Source organism: Castor canadensis, chromosome 1 (genome assembly GCF_047511655.1).
Source record: "Castor canadensis chromosome 1, mCasCan1.hap1v2, whole genome shotgun sequence".
NCBI classification, from domain to species: domain Eukaryota; kingdom Metazoa; phylum Chordata; class Mammalia; order Rodentia; family Castoridae; genus Castor; species Castor canadensis.
In genome coordinates, this window is record NC_133386.1 from 203,674,628 (window position 1) to 203,696,922 (window position 22,295).

General features: G+C 43.0%; 1 protein-coding gene across 7 annotated transcripts in view; it reads right to left on the bottom strand.

The window, feature by feature from the left end:
* The window catches only part of Pc (pyruvate carboxylase), a 107,247-nt gene that overhangs the window by 78,826 nt on the left and 6,126 nt on the right, over window positions 1–22,295 (bottom strand). For 3 of the 7 annotated variants that reach the window (XM_074049857.1, XM_074049863.1, XM_074049870.1), the window contains exon 2: window positions 21,377–21,411. Coding sequence is in view for 2 of the 7 variants with exons in the window: in XM_020164830.2 (XP_020020419.1) it covers window positions 21,377–21,415 (39 nt within the window). In the remaining 5 variants the exon portion in view is untranslated. Of the gene's footprint in view, window positions 1–14,427; window positions 14,449–21,376; window positions 21,416–22,295 lie in introns of those variants that run through there. The other 4 variants (XM_020164831.2, XM_074049868.1, XM_020164830.2 and 1 more) reach the window with 2 other exon arrangements.

The following is a 22,295-nucleotide window of genomic DNA, read 5'->3' on the forward strand; positions in this document are numbered from 1 at the left end:
CTAGCAAGCATGAAGTCCTGAATTCAAACCCCAGTAAGCCAAAACCAAAAGTAAAAAAACTTCCCCAGTCTTGAACCACACTGAGGAAGTGATCTCCAGATGTCTTCTTCATGCCGGGCTCAGAGCAGAGCATATGGAAAGGAACAGACAACAATGCCTGGAACCTTGAAAGAGCTCCTTCACCCAGAAGTCTCTGAAGCAGGTAGCTCAGAAAGTGGTAGACCAAGCCCAGTGAGCCTCCAGCACCAATGTAACAAGAGACTCACAATTCTAACACCATAGGCCTAAGTAGACTGGGGGAGAGTCAAAGGGGATAAAGAATGGAGAAATTTTTTTCTATTTGCAAAAGGTCCCTGGCACCCATCAAGAACCCTGGGCATACAATTCCAGAAGGTGTGAAGATGTTACAGACTCTGAGACCTCAGAGAGTGACAAACTGGGAAGGAATGAGAAGCCATTGGCTGGTGGGGAGGGTCAGGGGACAGGGTAGTGACAACAGTGGAACTGCCCCAGGGTAGAGGCAGTGAATGGACTGTTCATGAGGATCTGTGCTAGGAAAAGAAAACAGATAACAAGGCAGGGGACAAAAGCTGACAAAAAAATGAGATGTGGCAAACGCCCACTCTTCAAGAAATCGGAATTCAAATGTAGACCTTAACTCTTTGAAGAACAGATGCTGTATTAGTCAAGACGAATACCTAGGTTTATAAAAGTGGGCATCAAGACAAAGATACATCAGTAATGTATGACTTGGTAACAGCAGTCAGACCTTGAATCATCACAACGCTTAGCACAAAAATGCTTATTGAATGAATATCCAAATGAATGGACTTAACAGGCTGGTTCCATCTTAAGTACAATAGATCCTTGGTATGGACAGATCTACGCTTCCAATGCTCAGGAGCTCAGTGCTATACTGTGGGTGCGTGATTCACTTTTGCCATAGCACTGCCCAACTTTTGCTAAAGATATGCCGCCTTTGAAAAAATCTCAAATTTTCACTTTGTCACTTAAATTAAGCACACTCACTTTTACCTTGATTTTTTGGGGCCTCATTTGCAGATTTTCACACAATTATGGGCAGGGAATACTCACCAGATCATACAATTTAAACGCAACTGACAATAAAGAAGGACTGACAGAGCTTCTCCACATTCACTGAGCTGTGTAATTCCCATGTGGAAATTTAAAACTTTCGTTTTTGAAATTTCTTTTGATTTTTAAAAATTTGTTAGTTTTTGGCCATGTTTGATCAAAACCTATGTGTAATAAATCCACAAATAAGGTAGGTTTACTACAATGAAATTACTGGAGACAGGAAGAAGGTATATGTGAGGAAGGACAACCCAGACTGTAACAAGCATCTTGCAGGGCATAGGAGAAGAGCAGAGGGAGAAAGCAATGGTGTTCTCAGGCCCCCATATGCCAAAAAGAACCCCAGACAGCTCAGCGGACACCTGCAGAAGAGCATCCGGCTATTCATCAGCAGGACCACTCCTTGTAACAGGGTATTCACCCAGTGTCCAGTCACACTCTTATGGGCTACAGAGGTTCTGTCTTCTTTTTCCCCGCCACAAGCCCCTGCCTAATGTCTGGAAAGGAAGGAAAACTTCAAATAGACTCAATTTTGGAAGGAGGCCCCAGATCCCAAAATATGGGACTAGGACATGTGTAGGGAGACAGGAAAAGGGACATAAGCCTAAAACCAGATAGTGTGGCAGTCCCTGGAAGGACTGTCTCCTGGGGACTTGTTTGGAGCTTGAGAAGGAACAGAGGACCAGCTATATAGACAACTGTTCGTTTCAACCCAAAGACTTTCAGGGTCATTGTTCTATCTTGGCGCATCCTCCACCAAGCAGCCTCACACCTTTGGCCTCCTTCCTTCTGCTGGGTATCAGAACTCTGACCTCCTCAGGGAATGCAGCTGGGATGGATCCAAATTTGACTTGTTCAATGCATAGAAACACTGGTATGTGACAAAGGAAGGCCAAGGATAAGATGGTTTCCTCGGTTCTTGGCTCAACTGCCAGAAGACTGCACCCATTTATACCCTCATTTGTATCCTGTGCACATGGAGAAGACAGTCCACTCTTACCTCAGTGGCAAGGACTGTGCAAAGAACCTACCTGCTGCTAGGTGCTAGTGGCTCACGCCTATAATCCTAGCTACTCAGAAGGCAGAGATCAGAAGGATCATGATTTGAAGCCAGTCCAGGCAAATATTTTAGGAGACACTAGCTTGAAAAAACCCATCACAAAAAAGGGCTGGTGAAGTGGCTCAAGGTGTAGGCCCTGAGTTCAAAAAGAAAAAAAGGGCTGGTGAAGTGGCTCAAGGTGTAGGCCCAGTACCGCAAAAAGAAAATAAGAACCTGCCTGCTAAAAACACTTCTTTGTTTCCTCAAACCCGAGCAGGATTATCTTTATCTTTGCCACAGTCCTAAAGAAGCAGCCTTCTAGTGCTGGCTGAGTGACTCAAGCGGCAGTTTGCCTAGCAAGCATGAGGCCCTGAGTTCAAACCCCAGTATCACCCAAAAAAAAACAGCAGCAACATTCTAGAGAGACAATGAAAACAAAAGGGATCAGAGCCAAGAATAATTTTGCAAAACAGATGAGAACCAAGATGTCTGAGCAAAGAACACTGCTGGGGACCAAGGCACCATGGTAGATGATGCTGGGGTGGGAAAATGAAAGGAAACTACCAACTTTGCAAAGGAAAGCAGCATAGAAATGACAGAGAAAACTTGGAGCATTCAGAGAAATAAGAGCACACACCCACAGCCTATGGGATAGTGTTGGCAGGACATTGGAAGGAAGGCCTGAGCACAGGCACAGAATCAGAGGGTCTAGATCTGGGCTCTACCACTCCCTCACTGGATGACGTTGGGCAAGTAGCTTCCCATTGGAATCTCAGTTTCCTCAAAGTGACACTTTTTACCTCCAGGATATTGATAAGAAGGTAGAGATGACTACAGAGAGGTAAATGAAAAAAAAAACTAATAAATAAATAAAAGAAAGTAGAGATGGTAAGGTCTGGTATGGTGGTGCACACCTCTAATCCCAGCTACTTGAGATGGAGGCAGAAGGATCTCCAGTTCAAAGTCATCCCCAGCAAAGTTACTGAGATTCCATCTCAAAAACAAAATACAAACAAAAGGGCTGGGGTTGTGGTTCAGTAGAATACTTGCCTAGCATGCATGAGGCCCTAGGTTCAACCCACAGTACCGCAAAAGAAAGAGAAAAGAAGGAGGAAAAGAAAGGAAGGAAGGGAGGAAAGGAAAGAAGGAAGGAAAGGAAGGAAGGGAGAGAGAGAGGGAGGGAGGGAGGGAGGAAGGAAGGAAGGAGGAAAGAAGGAAGAAAGGAAGGAAAGAAGGAAGGAAGACATGTAAAGAGACCCCCCTGTGTTCATGAAAGTAGGACAAATGTAGATGCTGTTATCATTTATAGCTACTATGATTGTTTTACTGTCGTATTATTTTGTATAAAAGTTTAGTTCTAAGTAAGGAAAAATCAAACTAGAGGATACAAAAAAAGAGAAAGCTACTTTTATAGTTTGGATCCTGAACCTCCCCAAAGGCCTATGTCTTGAAGGTTTGGTCGCCAGCCTACCTAAGGGAAGAAGTTAGGTCATTGTATGAGTGCTCTCAAAGGAGATTTGGGGACCTTTTCCCTTTCCTCTCTGCTTCCTCACTTACCACAAGGTGAGCAGTTTCGTCTTCCTGACATGATGTACTGCAACATCTTGAGTCCAAAAGTAACTCGGCCAATTAACCATAGACTGAAAACTCCAAAACCATGAACTAAAATAAACTTTCCTCCTTACAAGATGATTATCTCAGGTATTTTGTCACAGTGATATAAAACTACCTAACACAGCTAGGTATTCCCTAGCTGAGCTCACAAGGAGCACCTCCCTAATCCCTAGCTCAGTTAAATAGGAAAAACAAGACCTACTATCTTCCTAATTATACTTTTCCTCTGCTCAAGAATGAGGCTGTAGTTCATTTGTCCACATGAAACCCACCCAGCATTAACTACCCCAGAACAAACTTTCTGAAGAAGTAAAGGGGTCTAGATGATCTTCACCTAAATCTGAGGGGAGAGGGTAGGAAAAGGGCCTTGGGACTGGAAATCTAAATAAACAGAATAATGGCAAAAAGGGTGAAGAGAGAACTACAGACAAGTGTATTTTCATGGACCAAATCACTGCCCCCTCCTACGAAGAAGACAACAAGCTAGCTCTTCTTTCGGGAAGTGCGTCTCTGACTCCAGGGCAAAACATCTGGCCTTTCTCTGTTACTCCCTTTCACTACAGATAACACAGTCCCATTATGAAGAGGTTGTCAATGCTGTGCTCTGATGAGGCAGCTCATCCAAGCTTGTTGTTAGCTACAAAGGGGATTTCAGATGAAGGTGCAAAAAAGCATGAGACCATCCTCACTCCTGGAAAATAACAATGAAGAGAAAACAAAGATGTAGGCCAGTAATATCAGCTTTATAAGCATGGGGCAGTAATTTGGTCCATGTCCCACCCCGAGCACACTGACCAGTGATGCTGCAGCAGGGAAGGGAAGAGTTCTAGAAGCCCATTTGTTCCTTTCTGCAAAAGAGCTATAGGAATGGATGAGAGTTTTAAATGGATCACAGAAAACACAGTGGAGGTCAGAAAATCTTGAGGCAAAAATTGAAAGAAAAGAAAAAGTTAGGAATTAAGGGTGCTGATTTGGCAGAACAAACAACACTCTAATCTTCCTCCTTATTTGCAAACAAGCTAGATATGACCTTTGGAGGAGAGAACAATGGCATCCTGAGCTCCTAACTCAAGGAAGGCCTCTAAGAAGCCATTAGAAAAGGTTGGGGTAGGAGAGTGGTAGAGAGCATGTCTAGTAAGTAAGGGTCAGGACCTGAGTTCAAACTCCAGAATGACCAAAAAGAAAAAAAAAAAAAAAGAAGCCATTGGGAAGAAAATAATGAAAGTCCAGCAAACTCAAGATGAAAAGAAGATAGTGATAAGAGTTGACAGGGCAGATAAATAAAAGAAGGAGGTTCCTTTGTCTATAGACTTCTAAAAGATCAAAAGCCACAATCCAGCAAGGCTGGTAATCTGAATATCTTTACCAGATATGACCTTAGTAATTAGAAAAGGCAAACAAGCTATTTTCTATGTAGAAATAATATATATACTACTTACAAATGTAAAATTGACAGCTCTTACAAAAAAGGCACACAATATGAGGAATATCATCTTTTTTGAAACAATCTGGAACAAGAGGTAATTATAGCTAACCTGAAATTTGTCCACACTAATGAAATGAGAATAGCAAGCACAGATAATTCAATAAATATTTATAGAATACTTCTTAGTACCTGGCATAGTGTAGGAAGAATTTTTTTAAAACTATATTAAAGCTTGAAAGCAAAGCTATGTTATGAGTTGGATTTTGAATGGCCCCCAAAGACCCATATGCTAAAGGCTTGGTTGCCAGTCTGTGGCACTATTGGGAGGTAGTGGAACCTAATGGAAAGCAGTTAGGTCATTAGGGGCAGGGCCTGTAAGGGAATATTGGGGCTTTGACCTCTTTTCTGTTTTTTACTTCCTGGTCACCTTGGGGTGAGAAGCTTCTCCACCATGTATTCCCAGCATGATGTACTGTGCCACCACAGGCCCAAAGCAACAAGGTCAAGTGCCATTGACTGAAACCTCCAAAGCCATAGCCAAAATAATTTTTTCCTCCTTTAAGGTGACTTTTGGAGGTACTTGTCATAGCAACAGAAATCTAACACATAGGCTTAACCTTGTAACAGAATCCTGGAAATAACCCAAGGATTCAATAGTAGGCAAATGATTAAACAAATCAATATAGCCAGGGACATGGGACATGTTTGGCACATCAGTTCTAATAATGCACATAGTCTAATTATAAAATGTATAAAATATACAGGTATATTAACAAAGAGGAGAAAAAGTCTAGGATGATGTGATTAAACTTTCATTTTGTTACTTTTGCTAAATGTTTTGGTTTTTTCACCATTGTAACTACCTTTTTTTTTTTTTTTTTTTTTTTTGGCAGTACTGCAGTTTGAACTCAGGACTTACAACTTGAGACACTCCACCAGCCCTTTTTCTGTGAAGGGTTTTTTTGAGATAGTGTCTCACAAACTACTTGCCAAGGCTGGCTTCAAATTGCAATCATCCTTGTCTCTGATTCCTGAGTAGCTAGGATTACAGGCATGAGCCCCAGCACCCAGCTGCAACCATTTTAACGTACACAGTTCTGTGGGTTTTTAGCGCATTTACAATATTGTGCAACCAGCACTATCTAATTCCAGAACATTTTCATCAATCCAAAAAGAAAATTGATACCACTGGCAGTTGCTCTCCATTCTCTCCTCCCCAAGCCCCTGGAAATTACCAATCTATTTTCTTTCTCTAAGGATTTACCTATTCTGGACATTTCATAGAAACGTCATATAACATAGTCTTTCTGTGTCTGGCTCCATTTAAGATTCATCTATGTGTAGCATGCAGTCAATACCCATTCCTTTCCATAGCTGAATACTATTCCATTCATCAGTTGATGAACATTTGGGTTGTTTGCACTTTTGGGTTATTATGAATAAGGATGCTGTGAATGTTCATACAAATGCTACATTTTAAATATATTACTATTATTACTATTATTTGCGATACTGAGGTTTGAACTCAGGGCTTATACCTTGAGCAACTCCATCAGCCCTTTTTGGTGATGGGTTTTTTCAAGAGAGGGTCTCTCAACTATTTGCCTGGACTGGCGTCGAAGCTTGATCCTCCTGATCTCTGCCTCCTGAGTAGCTAGGATTATAGGCGTGAGGCACTGGCGCAGGCCTAAATATATTATTCTCAGGTGCTAGGGATTTAACCCACAGCCTTGAGCATGCTTAAGCTTATGCTCTGCCGCTGATCTACACCTCAGCCCTTAAGCATGTAATTCTTAACCATCCTGGTAAATATCCCTAGTTATGCTTTAACTAATCAGGAACTTGGACCCAACAGATTGACAGCTCAACTTTCAATCACACTGCTGTAATTTAGATTTAGAATATTCCCTAAAGGCCTATGTATTAAAAGACTGGTCTGCAGCCTTTGGCACTATTAGGAAGTGGTAGAACCTTTAAGAAGTGAGGTTTAAGCCCAGCACCCATGGCTCATGGATAAAAGAATCCTAGCTACTTGGGAGGCTGAGATCAGGAGGATCATGGCTCAAGGCCAGCCTGGGCAAATAGTTCCTGACACCCCATCTCCGAAATAATCAGACCAAAAAATAGACTGGAGGTGTGGCTCGAGCGGTAGAGTGCCTGCTTTGCAAATGTGAAGCCCTGAGTTCAAACTCTAGTCCCATCAAAAAAAAAAAAGTGAGGCCTAATGGGAGGTTTTAGGTCATTGGAGGTGTACCCTGAAGGGGATATGGAACCCCAGCCCCTTCCTCTTCCTGTCCCTCTTAAAATAAGCCATAAAGTAAACAGACTCCCTCCACCACATGCTCCCACCATGACACACTGCCTTGCCACAGGTGCGAAAGTAACAAGACCAATCAATCATGGGCTGAAATCTCCAACACTGTGAATCATCTTTATACCTTATGAACTGATTTATATCCAGTATTTTTTATAATAACAGAACACTGACTACCACATTTCTCTTCATTTTCATTCTATGATGTAGAAGTACACACAGCAGCAAGCTGTGTGCTGGATGGCAGGGGAAACTGCAGAAACTTAAAGTCATTGTTAAAATCCACATACATGAAGCGCTAGCTGCATAGACAAAACACAACCTGACTTGTTTGTGTTTCTCCTGCCTCCACAGCCCAACAGAAGGCCATTCACAGATAATCAATGGGAAACCCCGCAGACTACCCTTGTGCACCCCACCACTGTGAGGTTACATCAGACCAGGGTGATGAGTGGGCCAAGCACTCACTCACCCTAAAATGGACTTAAAGGTGCTTATGCTCCTGAATGAGACGACAACATATAGGGTGATCAAGCAAGCAGGAGACCAGATAATGCGAACAAAGAAATGTTCGTAGAATCAGAACTAAGAGAAACATGCAAAGAGGAGAAGCTTACATGTAGAAACAGGAAGGAAATACATCTAAGACAAAAAGGCAAACATAAGAATACACATCTGTTCTTTGGTCTCTCCTGCAGAAGTGAGATGACAAAGGGAGCATCAGCGTTTGATAAGTGTCACAGCAAGATCCCTACACTGTGCTGCTCCTGTGGCCTCGGGTCTGCCACCCTCAGAAGCTGACCTCTGACAAACGTGGCTACCCTGCCAAGTGCAAGGGAAAGTATAAAGCATAACCAGAGTGTCAAGGCTAAAAGACAAAACGCCACAAGGACCAGAAAAATGAGGTACCTAAAAACTGTAACCACAGATTCTGCTGTGGATTCCAGCAGAAGTAACACCTAAACCCAAGAAGGCAGCTTAAGTTCATCTTAAGTTCACCTTAAGTTCATCTTAAGGATGTCAATAATTACTATTGAAGTAATGTTTAGTTTAAATTTATATAGATATTGTTTTTTTGCAACACTGGAGTTTGAACTCAGGACCTCACGCCTGCTAGGCAGGTGCTCTTACTGCTTGAACTATTCCACCAGCCCTTGTTTGTAATGAGTTTTTTTGAGATGGGGTGTTGCAAATTATTTGCCCAGAACTGGCATCAAACAGGGATTTTCCTGATCTCTGCATCCAGAGTAACGAGGATTACAGGGGTGAGCCACTGGTGCTCAGCTAAATTTTTATTTTAATTGTAAAAAGACTATATGTCTAAAATGGTCCAGAGGACAGACTAATGTTATGTGATAAGCACAGCTGACAGGCTGATGATATCACAGGGACAAAAGAGAGTAGATTCCACCTTGGACCAGGAGGCAGAACCACAGAAGAGCCAGTAAGACTTTGGTGTACCCCACTTCCAGGGCATTTCCCTTGCAAGGTTGGGTAAGACAAAGGGCAGGGATCTAGCAAGGAAAATGAGACCTATGCAGACAGGACAAGAGAAAGGGGCAGCTGATGGACCCTGCTCTAAGCAAAGCTCCACAGTGGACAGAACATACTAGAAAGGTGACAGGTACAACTACTGCACTCAGAACGCAATTAATAGAATGGCGGCAATAAAAACTGAAGAAGTCTGGTTGGGGACGTGGCTCAGTAGTAGTCTAATATGTATGAGGCCCCAGGTCCCATCCCTAGCACTACAAAAAATATTAATTAATTAATTAAATTTAAAGTCCATGTGCAGAAAGGGAGACAGGAAAGGGAGCATGAGAAAAGGATAACATGAAAAAGAAACAGGCATTTTGGAGGAAAGTTTTTAAATGTTTTAATGCAATCCTGAATGTGCTCTACAAAAAGCAAAGGTTAGCTAGGTACAATGGCTCCCATCTGTAATCCTAGATACTCAGCAGACAGATCAGGAGGATCATGGTTCGAGGCCAGGCTGGGAGGTGGAAGGAGAGGATTGTAATACCCCATCTCAACCAATGTTTGGGCCTGTCATCCCAGCTACATGGGGAAGCATGAATAACCAAAGCCTGGGTTGGAGGCATGACTTAAGCAGTAGAGTACCTGCCCAGCAAGCACAAAGCTCAGTTTAAACCCCAGTACTGCCAAATAAAATAAAATAACCAATACAGAAAGGGCTGGCAGGATGGCTCAGGTGGTAAAGCACCTGCCTAGTAAACATGAAGGCCCTGAATTCAAACCCCAGTACTGCAAGAAACAAAAAACAGGAAGGTTGACTTAAGAAATACTACTTTACTACTTGCATATTTATGAACACATCTGTGTTATGATTACCTTGCCTTCCTCCTCAGGAGAAATGGGATAACAAACCATCGTCCCAAAGGGCAAATGACTGAACCTCCCTGACCCTCAGTGGCTGCAACCTGTGGTATGGGACTGGTCCTCCCATATGTGGTGCCTAGGCATTCCAGAAAGGAGCTCACACATTCAGGTACTGGGGAAGTGGGAGGGCTATATGAAAAGATGATAATTTGGAGGAATGTCAAATAAAATAAGGAGTCTTTCTGGCATCCAGACAACATGACAACATAAAACTGTCTAAAAAACAAGAACGAGGCCAGTGTAAAATTAACAGCTAGCAAGAAGGACTGAGCAGCAACAGAATAACAATGGGTTTCACAAAGCCTTCCCAGGAATGCAAAAAATGTGAGCATTATCATGGGAATTTCAGAAATCAAAAGGCTAAAATAGCAAAATACTTGGAAAAAGCACTATGTAGGAATTTGCAACCAGGGACAAGGGAGATCAAGATCTGAAAAAGAACAATATCTCATTAAATAAAAACTCCTTAGCATATGTCTTAATCATTGCTATGTGCTATGCTTGTTCTCTTAGTCACCCTGCCTATGCTTCAGAGTGCCAGAGTGGACAGACACCCATGGATGGAGTGCCAGATAAACATAGTACAGATGTGTCAACCAAGGAGCTTTACAGCAGGTAGGGGACAATCCTAGAGATTTTAACTCCCATTATAAATTCACAAGTTCCCTCTGAGACAGTGTCACATGAGTTTGAAAGATGATCACACTTCCAGGTCCAAGCACCAAAGTCCTGCAATTCTGAACAGAAGAGGGCAAACTATTTTCATCACTGTCCTTGTGATTGGTGGTCTCATTACTCAAGTGTGATCTGAAGACCCCTGGGAACCAAAGCCAGACCCTTTGGGTGCAAGGGCCCATTTCAAAAGCACTACAAAAGGAAGCAAGTTTTTCCAGATGGACTGGATAACCATCCATTCCTCCTGCCAAAAGTGAAGCAAGCTAGACATTAGGGAAAGTTCAGGACTTTTAAAAAACAGCTTGGTTTAGAGCACCTAGCAACCCCCTCCCTGACCTGTCCCCTCTGAGTGCAGACAGCTCCATTTCAATTGCAAATCCTTTGTTAAATTAGAGTGAATTTAGGGTACCTGAGATTTAGCATAGGTGTATGCATTAGTTTACCCAGATCCTCCTCCTGGCCAGAAAGCCACTGGAGACAGGGAATGACTAGGACTTTCTCCCCACCTTCAAATTAAAGATGTATAAAAATGACCTAAAATAAGATTCTGCCCTTTTTTCCTGCACACAGTGCCTCTACTCCACCTGGCAGAGACCCCACCTGTAATCCCTTTCTGCCTTCCCTGTAATAAAACTCCGTTATTTCCCTCACTACATTCACATGTCCTACTTAGATTCTTGCCAGAACACAAGACCAAGATTTTCTGATTAGAATCATCAGCAACTTCAACAAAAGTAACTAAAAATACTGGATAAAACAGGTGTACATGCTGGGCACTGGTGGCTCATGCCTGTAATCCTATCTACTCAGGAGGCAAAGATCAGGAAGATCACAGTTCAAAGTCAGCCCCATTCGAAACCAGTCCCAGACAAATAGCTCATGAGACCCTAGTTCAAAAATATTAAACACAAAAAAAATCTGGCTGGAGGACTGGCTCAAGTGGTAGAATGCCTGCCTAGAAAGCATGAGTTCAAGCCCCATTTCTGCCAAAAAAAAAAAAAAAAAAAAAAGTGTATATGAAAGGGAGGGGTGTACATATATATGCTTAAGCTTTTCCTTAAAAACAAACAATAATTGACAAGAAAATAATGAACACTGAGGACAAACTCTTAGCAGAGGAAGAAGAACCCAGAGAGGTGAGTAAATGTTGAAGCTTTTATCCTGAGGGCATTTGTAGAACCAGGCAAACCTGAGATTCAGTTTTCAAAGCCTGGGAGAGTACAGTACACAGCCCAGCACCCAGCCAAGGTGGGAAATCTAAGGCATCTTACCTCCAACAAAGCTGGGACTTCTAAAAGATACTCTCTCAGGGTAAGAGTCAACCAGAAAAAAACCCTGATCTGTCTCTCCATACCCCCAAGTTCTATTTACAAGGAAAATCAACTGTGTTGATCCTTGTCACCGAGCAACTGGAGAACTAAAATAAATAAATAAATAACTCATCCCAAGAAGTTGCACTCATGAGACACAGATTTGCAGTCCGAATTCCTACACCAGAGTAGTCAGAAAACACTCAATCTCTGTACTGCAGGTGGGAGAACATGACCACACTGGAAGAGATTTCACATTAATCTAAAGAGTCAGATGGGCCAGCAATTACGCTCCTAATTTACACCCAGAAGAAACGCTTGCTCACATGCCCCAGGAGCCTCAAGAATTTCAGTGTTGTTACTGAGAGCAAAAACAAAACAAAACAAAGAAAATCTATGGGCTCCTCATCAACAGAAAGGATAACTATACTATGGCACATTCATAAAATGGAAAGTTCTACAGCAGCAAAAAAGAGTTGAGCTACCTGCATCCAATGTATGAATCGCAAGTGTGATGCAAGCGAGTCACAGAAATGGACAATATGATTCCATGCTCTGGTTGCTCAAAAACACACAAAATTCCAACAATAAGTTTTTAGATATTGATCATAGGTAGGAAAACCATGAAGAAAATCAAGAGGATGATTATGACAAAAGTCAGAATAGCTTCAGTAAGGGGTCAGAAGCTGCTGTGGTCCTAAGCTTTTATTTCATACCCTGAGGGATGCTGGGAACAGAGGTATTAAACTTTATTATTATTATTATTTTTGGTGGTACGGGGTACAGGGCCTCACGTTTAACTAGGCAAGTCCACTACTACTTGAGCAACACCCCAGTCCTAGTAGTTTATTTTAATGTATATACATGTTTTAAACATGACTTCTATAAATGTGATATATTTTGCAATAAACAAATGGAAAAGAGCTAGGTGCTGGTGGCTCACGCCCATCTCAAAAAAGTCCGTCACACACAAAATAAAGGCATGAGGCCCTTGCTAAGCAGGTGCTCTTATCACTTGAGCCACTCCACCAGCTATATTTCTATTGTAAATGGACACACACCGTGTCTAAAATAACAGAGAAGATAATTTAACTAGAGGTGGCCTTTAGGGAAGGGAACTGCATGCATCACTGGGGAGAGAAAACAAGTATTACTCAGCTAGAATAAGTAACTTTTTTAAAGTTAAACACTAACCCTTTGGGGGTGTCACTTGGTAACATGTTACTGTTAATGGCTCTGGTGCAGTCTGTGATCAGAAGATTTCCAAAGCCCTTGTGTCCCACACAGGGAAGAATCCATAGCAGGACATGTGGTTTATTAAAAGTTAGGGAGGGGAAATATAGGGGGAAGCCAGAAGGCAGAGAGAGTGCTTCTTTTCTCCAGGCACTTTGAAAGCTTATGCTAACCTATGGTAAGGGAAGAACCAGGTGATTCCCATCTAATAATCAATGAGTGGGAAGGGGCATGGGTGGTTCCCAGGCCAGGTGAGGGCAATCCGAGCCATCCCTGAGCAACTGACACACACATATATTAAGTCATATATGAGTCCCAAACTTTTATGAGCCCTAAACTTCCCCAGATTCTAGCCTGCTTCATTACTAGACTGTTAGGTCTCTGAAGCAGTTGACTGGGTCACACCTGGGCTTTCTTTGCCTCACCAGTTTTCAGTGTGGAATGCACTCCATCATCCCATAGAATTTCCCTGGAGGGTGGATTCCAGCCCATATACATCCAGGACACCTCAGAGACCCCTTGGATGGACTCCATCATAGCTGGATTCTTGGGCTCTGCTGAGCAGGTTAATCTGGAACAAAAATCTCAGAGGCGGTAGCTGACATGTTCTTTGGGAGCCATATATCTGTTAGGAATGGCTGCATTTGCCCTTTGTCCCAGAAATACCTTTAATTTGGCTCCAGGGGGCAAAGTCACTCCTTTTCTTCCCCCCACCCCCAGTACTGGGGTTTGAACTCAGGGCCTACAACCTTGAGCCACTCCACCAGCCCTTTTTGTGAAGGTTTGTTCCCCCCCCCCCGCGCCCCCCCTCCCCCCCTCCCTGAGATAGGGCCTCTCAAACTATTGGCTGGGGCTGGCTTCGAACCATAATCCTTCTGATCTCTGCCTCCTGAATAGCTAGGATTACAGGCATGAGCTACCCCTGCCTGGTGGCAAAGCCTCTTTAAACTTTGAGTGGTTTCCTACTATTAGAGAAGCAAGCCATCAGAGGAAGGAAAACTGGCTCAGAGCTGTAAGGACAAAAAAAGAGGCCAGATACAGGGGACAAAGCTTTTCCTAGAAGGCAAATCATATTTTGTGACTTTAATCTCAAAGTGACAGAGGTTGCCCCACGTCTTTTCTGCTGACCAAACTCCATTTCAAGTCCTACCACAGGAACCACGAATATCAAGAAATTGGGAGAAAAACAGAAATGAGGGTTGCAAATTCCTGTTTTAAGTATGCTAGGTCAATCTCTCTTTCTAAAGTGCCTCCCCGACCATGCAGCAAAAAATTTCAGCAGGGTCCCAAACCCTCTCAGGCCTCACATCTGTACACTCACTGTTTGCTCCATGTGGGTATGGTACGTTTCCTAATGGGCAGTTTTAGCTTTGGCCTCTGCTGCCCTGAATGCACAGGGGAAGCTCCAAAGTACTGGAAGGAAGCTTTCTCTAGTGATTAGCATTTCCAGGGACCTTGCCCTTCCAGCCCAGCCCTTCCAGCCCAGCCCATTGAAACAGCAGGACACTCACACAGACAATGCTGTTATCGCACCCAGAGACTGAGGCAACCAGCAGGGAGCAAAAGAAGAAAAGGAAGAGCAAAAACTTGGAGGCATTCAGCTCCAGAATCTATGCTCTGCCAAACCTCTCTCCCCAAGAAGCTCATTGCTATAGTCTCAGATCAGCTTTCTCAGATTTGGATTGGGTTTAACAATGGAATCCTGGATAAATTGTAAATTTTATGTTGTATGTTTGATATAATCTGAATATTGATGTCCCCTCCCAAATTGATATATTGAAACCTAATTCCCAACAAAATAATATTAGGAATTAAAACCTTTGGGGGCAATTAAGTCATGAGAGCTCCACCCTGAAGAATGTGACGAATGCCCTTACAAAAGATGGTGAAGGGAGTTGCTTGTCCCTTCTGTCATGTGAAGATACAGTAAGAAGACACTATCTGTGAGGAACAAGCCCTTACAAGACACTGAATCTGCTGGTGCCTTGATCTTGGACATGCCGGTCTCCAAAAGTGGTTTCTTTTTTTTTTTCTTGGCAGACCCAGTGTTTGAACTCAGGGCTTTACCTGCACTTGAGCTGCATTGCCAGCCCCAAAATAAATTTCTGTTGTTTATAAATTACCCAGTTTAAGGTATTTTTCTTATGGCAACCAGAATGGGGTATGACAAAGTATTTTACCATGATTAACCAAAAAAAAAAAAAAAAATTGGAAGGGAAAGGGGATTTCCACAGGGCAAGAATCTAAGGTAGAACCATGACACTCCCTACTCAAAGGTCCTTTTCTTAGACCTACATACTTACTCACAAGGGACATCAAGGGAGAGGTCAGGCTGAAGGAATAATTCTCAAGTGAATCCACTCATTACCACAAGCTTCCTGGGGCCAACCCAGTAACTGGGACAGGAATGTGATTCCATATCTGTTTACCAGCCAAGATCCAATCTCTAACAAGAATTTGATGGCAATGGTCCTTCCAAAGACACTGGTAACTGTCCACTGGAAGGGCAGGGAGAGGCCAAGTTCTCATCATTCCTGCGGGATGAACTGAAGAACAGGAAAAAGGCAGCACTCGTTCCAGTTGTCAGCATTTCTTGGTAACCAAGCCCAACCAGAAAGCAAGAATTCTTAAGTTCTAGACTCCCTTTCTCTTTTTTGAAAAGTTTTAAGAAACATGGGGAAAAACTGCCAGACCTGGCCTTGGAAGACTGGGACTCAAATTCTAACCCTGCTGGATCACTACTGGCATGATGTTACATGCCTGAGTCAGACTAAGCCTTGAAAGATACACAGAACCCAAGTTCTGCCTATTTTGTATTGAAATTCTGCATATTTTGTGATGCATAAGAAATGAAGCTGTAAACAGATCAATGAATCCAGTCTACTGGTTTTGCATCTGGGTGGAGAATTTGCAGTTATATGACAAGAGATTAGCTCATGGAATGCTTCTATCTAGGGCACATGGACCATTTGGGGCAAATGGCAGTAAATCAGAGCTCTACTTAACATTTGGATTCAAAAGTCAAGACCTAATTTCATCTGGGCCAAGGGTTTCTTGTGTTACACGGACCAGTTAAGAAAGAAACATTGAAACTTACTTACAGAAGTATGTAATACTTCTATGTATGTAATACTACGATATCATGTAATTATTTCTTATTAAGTAAGTTTCTTAATTCTATGAAGATACAGAATTAAGTACAAATGTGCTGAAGAAAATTAAAACCATAGTATTTATAATTTTCCATTAAGAAATCTGCGTACTGGATTTTGAGTGTAGTTCAGTGGTGGCGTGTGTTTAGCACACACAAGCCCCTGGATTCTATCTCCAGTACCTCCTCCCAAAATATAATCTGTATGTTTCCTTATCTTTTGCTCCTGTCCTCCCAAACTTCCTCCCCCACCCCCAGTATGGGGGAACAGGGAATTTGATCAGTTCAGAGTGAAAATTCAGTTTTGAGATTCCAATTAAAGGAGCTAAGTAGTAGAGGGTTTGCTTAGCAAGCAAGAAGTCTTGAGCTCAATCCCCAGCACCACAAGAAAAAAAAAAAAAGGTACCAATTAAAGCATGTGACTAAGTAATTGCTTTAGACTTGTGATTTTAGGTAGGAATACTACTGAGTTTAAAATCAGTATTGGCTGGGCACCAGTGACTCACACCTTTAACCCTAGCTACTTGGGAGGCTGAGATCAGGAGGATTGTGGCTGGAAGACAGCCAGGGCAAACAGTTCAAGAGATTCCATCTTCAAAAATAACCAGAATGGCCAGGAGCCAGTGGTTCATGTCTGTAATTCTAGCTATTCAGTAGGCAGAGATCACGAAGATTGCAGATGAAAGCCAGCCTAGGCAAATAGTTCATGAGACCCAATCTCAAAAAAAAAAAAAAATCACAAAAATAGGCGGGTGAAGTGGCTCAAAGTATAGCCCCTGAGTCCAAACCCCAGAACCACAAAAAATTTAAAAAAAAAAACAGAGCTGGCAGAATGGCTCAAGTGGTACAGTACCTGACTAACAGGTATGAGGCCCTGAGTTTGAACTCCAATACCACCAAAAAAAAAAAATATATATATATATATATCCAGAAGAAGTTGGACTGGAGGTGTGACTCAAGTGGTAAAGCACCTGTTTCACAAGTACGAAGCTCTGAGTTCAAACCCCAGTCCCATCAAAAAAAAAAAATCAGTACTAGCAGATGGTAAATAAGCACATGAAATGACGCTCAGCATCGTTAGTCATTAGGGACTCAAACTGAAGCTATAACGAGATGCCACTAAACATTATTTAAACAGCTCAAACTGAAACACTGACCATACCCAGTGCTGGGGAGAACAGACAGGAACCAAATGCTCATCTGCTGCAGGTACCGACACAAACTAGGACAGCTTGGCAGTTTAAGTGAAAGGAATGATCCAGCTACTCCTATATGAGACATTTGCCAGGAGCAAAGGAAATGCACATCCATGCAAAGGTCTTGTACACAAACTCACTGCAGATTTATCTATAATCACCCAGAACTAGAAGTAACTGAGATGACCAACAAATCATTTTGATACCCACGTGATGGGATAATTACTCAGCAACAAAAAGGAATGGATTATTAATACATGTGACGGACATGGACATACCTGAAAATAATTATGCTCAATGAAAGAAGGCAGACATAAATGTTACAATGTACCCCCAGTACAATATAATAAAAAAAGAAATTTAAAAAAGCCAGACAAAATAGAATACAGACTCAACGAATCCACTTGTTTTCCATAAATTCCAGAAAATGCAAACTAATCTATAGTAAGGGAAAGCAGTTTAATGGTTACCTAGGATGGAGAGGTAGAGTGGTAGGAAGAAATTCCAAAGGCGATCGACCAACGTGTTCACTGTCTGAACTGTGGTGATGGCTTCATAAGCGTACATATTTGCCAAAACTTACCAAATTGTACACTTTAAATATGTGCAATTTATGTCAGTAATACCTCAGAAAGTTGTTCTAAAAAATAAAATATAAAAAAAAATTTTCTTAAACATTCGTTTATGAAAAATTTAAGTCAGTTTAATTTATTAGCTTTACAGGAGTTAAGTATTATGGAACTTTTAATCAGGCAATTGGAAGATATATTAAAATAATTAAAGGAAAGTAACTAATTTATAAATTTAATTTAAAAATTTCAAGTTCAAATGGGACCAGCATTAATCAAAGGGCCCTTTGAAGTGAAAGCTAAAATTTTGTATGCTGGGCACCACTGGCTCATGCCTATAATCCTAGCTATTCAGGAGGCAGAGATCAGGAGGATCATGGCTCAAACCCAGCCTGGGCAAATAGTTCACAAGCCCCTATCTCGAAAAAACCCATCACAAAAAAAAGGGCTGGTGGAGTGGCTCAAGGCGTAGGCCCTGGGTTCAAACCCTAGTACCAAAAAAAAAAAAAAAAAAAAATTCTAGAAGTGTCAGTGGCTCACACCTGCAATACTAGCTACTTGGAAGGCTGAGATCGGAAGGATTGCTGTTTGCCTGAGCAAATAGTTCTCAAGACTCCCATCTCCAAAATAACCAGAGTAAAGGGACTGCCCTGGAGGAGTGTCTCAACTGGTAGAACACCTGCTTTGCAAGTATGAAGCCTTGAGTTCAAACTCTAATCCCACACAAAAAAAAAATTCTTAAGTATAAATAGAATGGTAGGATTTGTAGGTTATTTTTAGAGCTAAACTTAAAAGTTCAGCCCTTAAAAGGAAGAACTAGACTTTTCAATTTTCAACCTTAACAATTTTTTTTTTTTTTTGGTGGTCGTACTGGGGTTAGAATTCATGGCTTCTGGCTTACTAGGCAGGTACTCTAATGCTTGAGCCATGCCTCCCACCCAATTTTAATAAACTGAAAATCAACTTTTTTCAACCACAGTAACTTCTGAATAATCTTCCCATTACTCAAAAATCCCTGGGAAGGAGCAGGGTGTGGCATCCGGAAACTCATGCAGATCCTAAAACTCACCTAGTCAACTTCAGCTCTCAGAATCTGTTTCCTCATCCAGAAGAGGAGTATTTCCCAGAATAGATAATATTCTTACTATGAGTCATTTACTATTAATAAATCTTGTATTGATGAACAGCACACTGCTTAGGGAAAGCACTCACAAGCATAAAGTGAGTGCAGAGACAAGAAATGAGCAGCAAGAATCCCTCCTAGCAACTGTTGACATCCCTGGGATGTCACTGGGCAGACCAGTGACAGACAGAAAAAAGAGACACTGGTGTTCTCAGAGACTAAGCATGACTCAGCACAGCCAGGTCATGGAATTTTCCGCAGCTTCAGCTGCAGATGTCATGTTGTATGTCGGTCAGGAGAGGAGCTGCCTGCCATAGGAGTCTGGCCCATTCCACACACAGCTGGTGGAAATGAACTTCTGGCAGAGTGATATCCCCATATCCCAGGTCCCACCCCCAGCCCTGATGGCAAATCAGGACAAGGAGGTAACAGGAGAGACGGAGGTTAAGGTGGGAGGAGAGGACCTGGGGTTCTGCCTTCTGGCCTAACACTTAACACTCAGCTTATATCCACCTCCCTTCCAGATCACCCAGGAGAAAGCTACAAGGGAGGAGGCCCCCAGCCTAGATGACAGTGCCTTGGTTACCGTAACTAAGGAAAGCTCTGGGGAATCAGCAGAACCCTGGGAACAGATGAGCTGAACAAGCTCTGACAAACCAAATGACCTGGGAGAAGGCTCTTAGTGACTAATTTTCCTTTCCAACTGATGGATTTGGGGGAAGACACCAATAAAATGACAGCTTTAAAAACAACAGGGTCAGATCATGGATTCTGCTCATAAGCCATCTTCAGGCTTCAGTTTCTTCAGCTCCAGGAGATACGTGGTTCGGGGATACTTCACAGCTCCCTCAGCTCTTCTTGCAAAGATACAGCAAAAGAAATGGCATCCAATTCTATCAATGAAGAGTTGATGGACAGGCTGGGAGCCAGTGGCTCATGCCTGTAATCCTAGCTACTTGGGAGGCAGAGATCAGGAAGATCATGGTTTGAAACCAGCCGGGCAAATAGTTCGCGATACCCGCCCCCCCCCATCTCCAAAATAACCAGGGAAAAATGGATTGGAGACATGGCTCCAACAGTAGAGCACCTGCTTTGCAAGCATGAAGCCCTGAGTTCAAACTCTGTACCACAAACACACACAAAAAACAAAACAAAACAAAAACTGGATAGAACAAGTAGAGAGAAGAGGGTAGTGGAACCATGGTGAAAGATGGAGCTCATCCATGTACAGGGCCATTTCCACCCAGTACCCATCTTCCTTTTCTTTACCAGCTTTCTAAGCAAACTCGACAGAAGAGTGAAAAATAGCCATAGCTGGCCCAAGGCCTAGGACTTTGGAAATTCTCACAAAGACCAACTCCTGGATTATGAAGGGCACCCTGAAAAAAAATCCCTATACAATGGATAGAAAACCAAGAAAAATCCCTGTACAAAGGAATCCTCACTCCACACTGAACATGAGCTGTGGAGAAAGGTGAGTCACCAAGTCCCCAGGGCACCTAGCTGGGAAATAGGGAGAGCAGCGGATCTGCCGTCAGTTGTAGGATAGAGCATTCCTAGTGCCCTGAACTCAAGAGAATGCCTGGCCAGGCTGTCTTTGCATCAGGAGACAAGATCAGGGTCCAGCCCAGAGAGCCTTGGAATTTGAGTTAATCAGATGGAACTGGGTCTCCCAGCCACCTGCATTTGGGGAGACTCCACATTAGGAGATACCCTGAAGGCAGTGCTGCCTAAGCACTAGGGAGAGAAAGGAAAGGACAATTCCACCTTTACCCCTTGTCATTGGCAAGTGTCAAGTTTTTATAACTAGCTGGCAGAGTCATCACTCATGTCCCAGCTGCATGCTTTCCTGACCCCCTCAGGGACCAGAGGCCCATCTCTGCAACCACCCCTGAAGAAGGGGTCTTTCAGAGGCTGCCCAGCCCCAGGATGCTTCCTGGAGCCTCACCACCCTCCCCCTGCCCACTTCCCAAGTCCCACTCTCCTGCTGCAGCTGGCCAGCTGCCAACTGGGCCAGCAGGGAGCCAGATGTCACCCTCTTGTGAAAACCAACAAAATGCAGAGACCGAGCTGAAATGGAGATTTTCCAAAAATCAGTGCATGGCCTTTTATACTGATTGAGCTTGAGACCTGGCAGGCAAGGACTATAGCATTCACAGCTATAGTCAGCCAGGTCATCCCATCAAAGACCCCATACAGCTCGCAGGCCTGGGTTCAGACACAGAACTTACCTTTAGTGATCTGTCAGCTCTCCAGAAGGCAAACACTATCTAAAGTAAAAGAAAAAAGAAAAAGTGTTAGCCTCTTTTCTCCAGGCACTCCCCAGAGAACCAAGGAGCAACAAGAACACAGACTTAGAACCCAGAAAACTGCTTGCTTCCATCTCAGGGATACCATGGAGATCACCAGGGCAGCACTCGGTTGTCCAGCTTTCTGGGCTCCAGCCTTTGTTGCTCTGCTACCCGCTCCAGCAACCCTCAGAGGATCCCTTATCTGTAAAATGGGGACAGTAGCAATACCCACCTCACAGGCTCTAGGGATCACCAAAATGAGGTAACTCACACAAAGGACACACTCTGACTTTGGCTGATGTGTGTGGCAGTAAACACTTACATAAAACCTTTGTCTGAACCTACTACACAAGAACAAGTTCTAGAAATAGTCCCTGTTTCATCTAAAGTGCTTTCTCTTCCCACCCACCTCCAGCCAGCCCCAGGGCCACTTTCTCCTCACAGCTGCCTCTAATCCTCAGGTAATACCTGTGCTCCTGCTTCTTGGGACTCTGGTTCCTATCTCAGGATGCAACTGGACACTAATGAGGAACTGTCTTATGTGACCTGAGATGTGTCTCCTCAGACCCTTTCCTATAGAGCCCCTCCCTGCCGAGCTTAAGAGTGCAACCTACATTCAGGCTCCCAGGAGCCCACACATGACAGTGTGCGACTGACCACTTTTCAGAGCGTACAGACTGCTTCTGTTCAAAAAGCCACACTTATGAGGCAGCTCAAGCCATTATTCAATAAATAGCAAAATGGAGACACAGACCAGCAACCCAGCAAAGGGATTGAATCTATGTTCACAGAAATCCAGTTGCCTTGGTAGATTATATGAAGGCTGAAATTGAATGTTTGGGGCAATCAATTCAATACA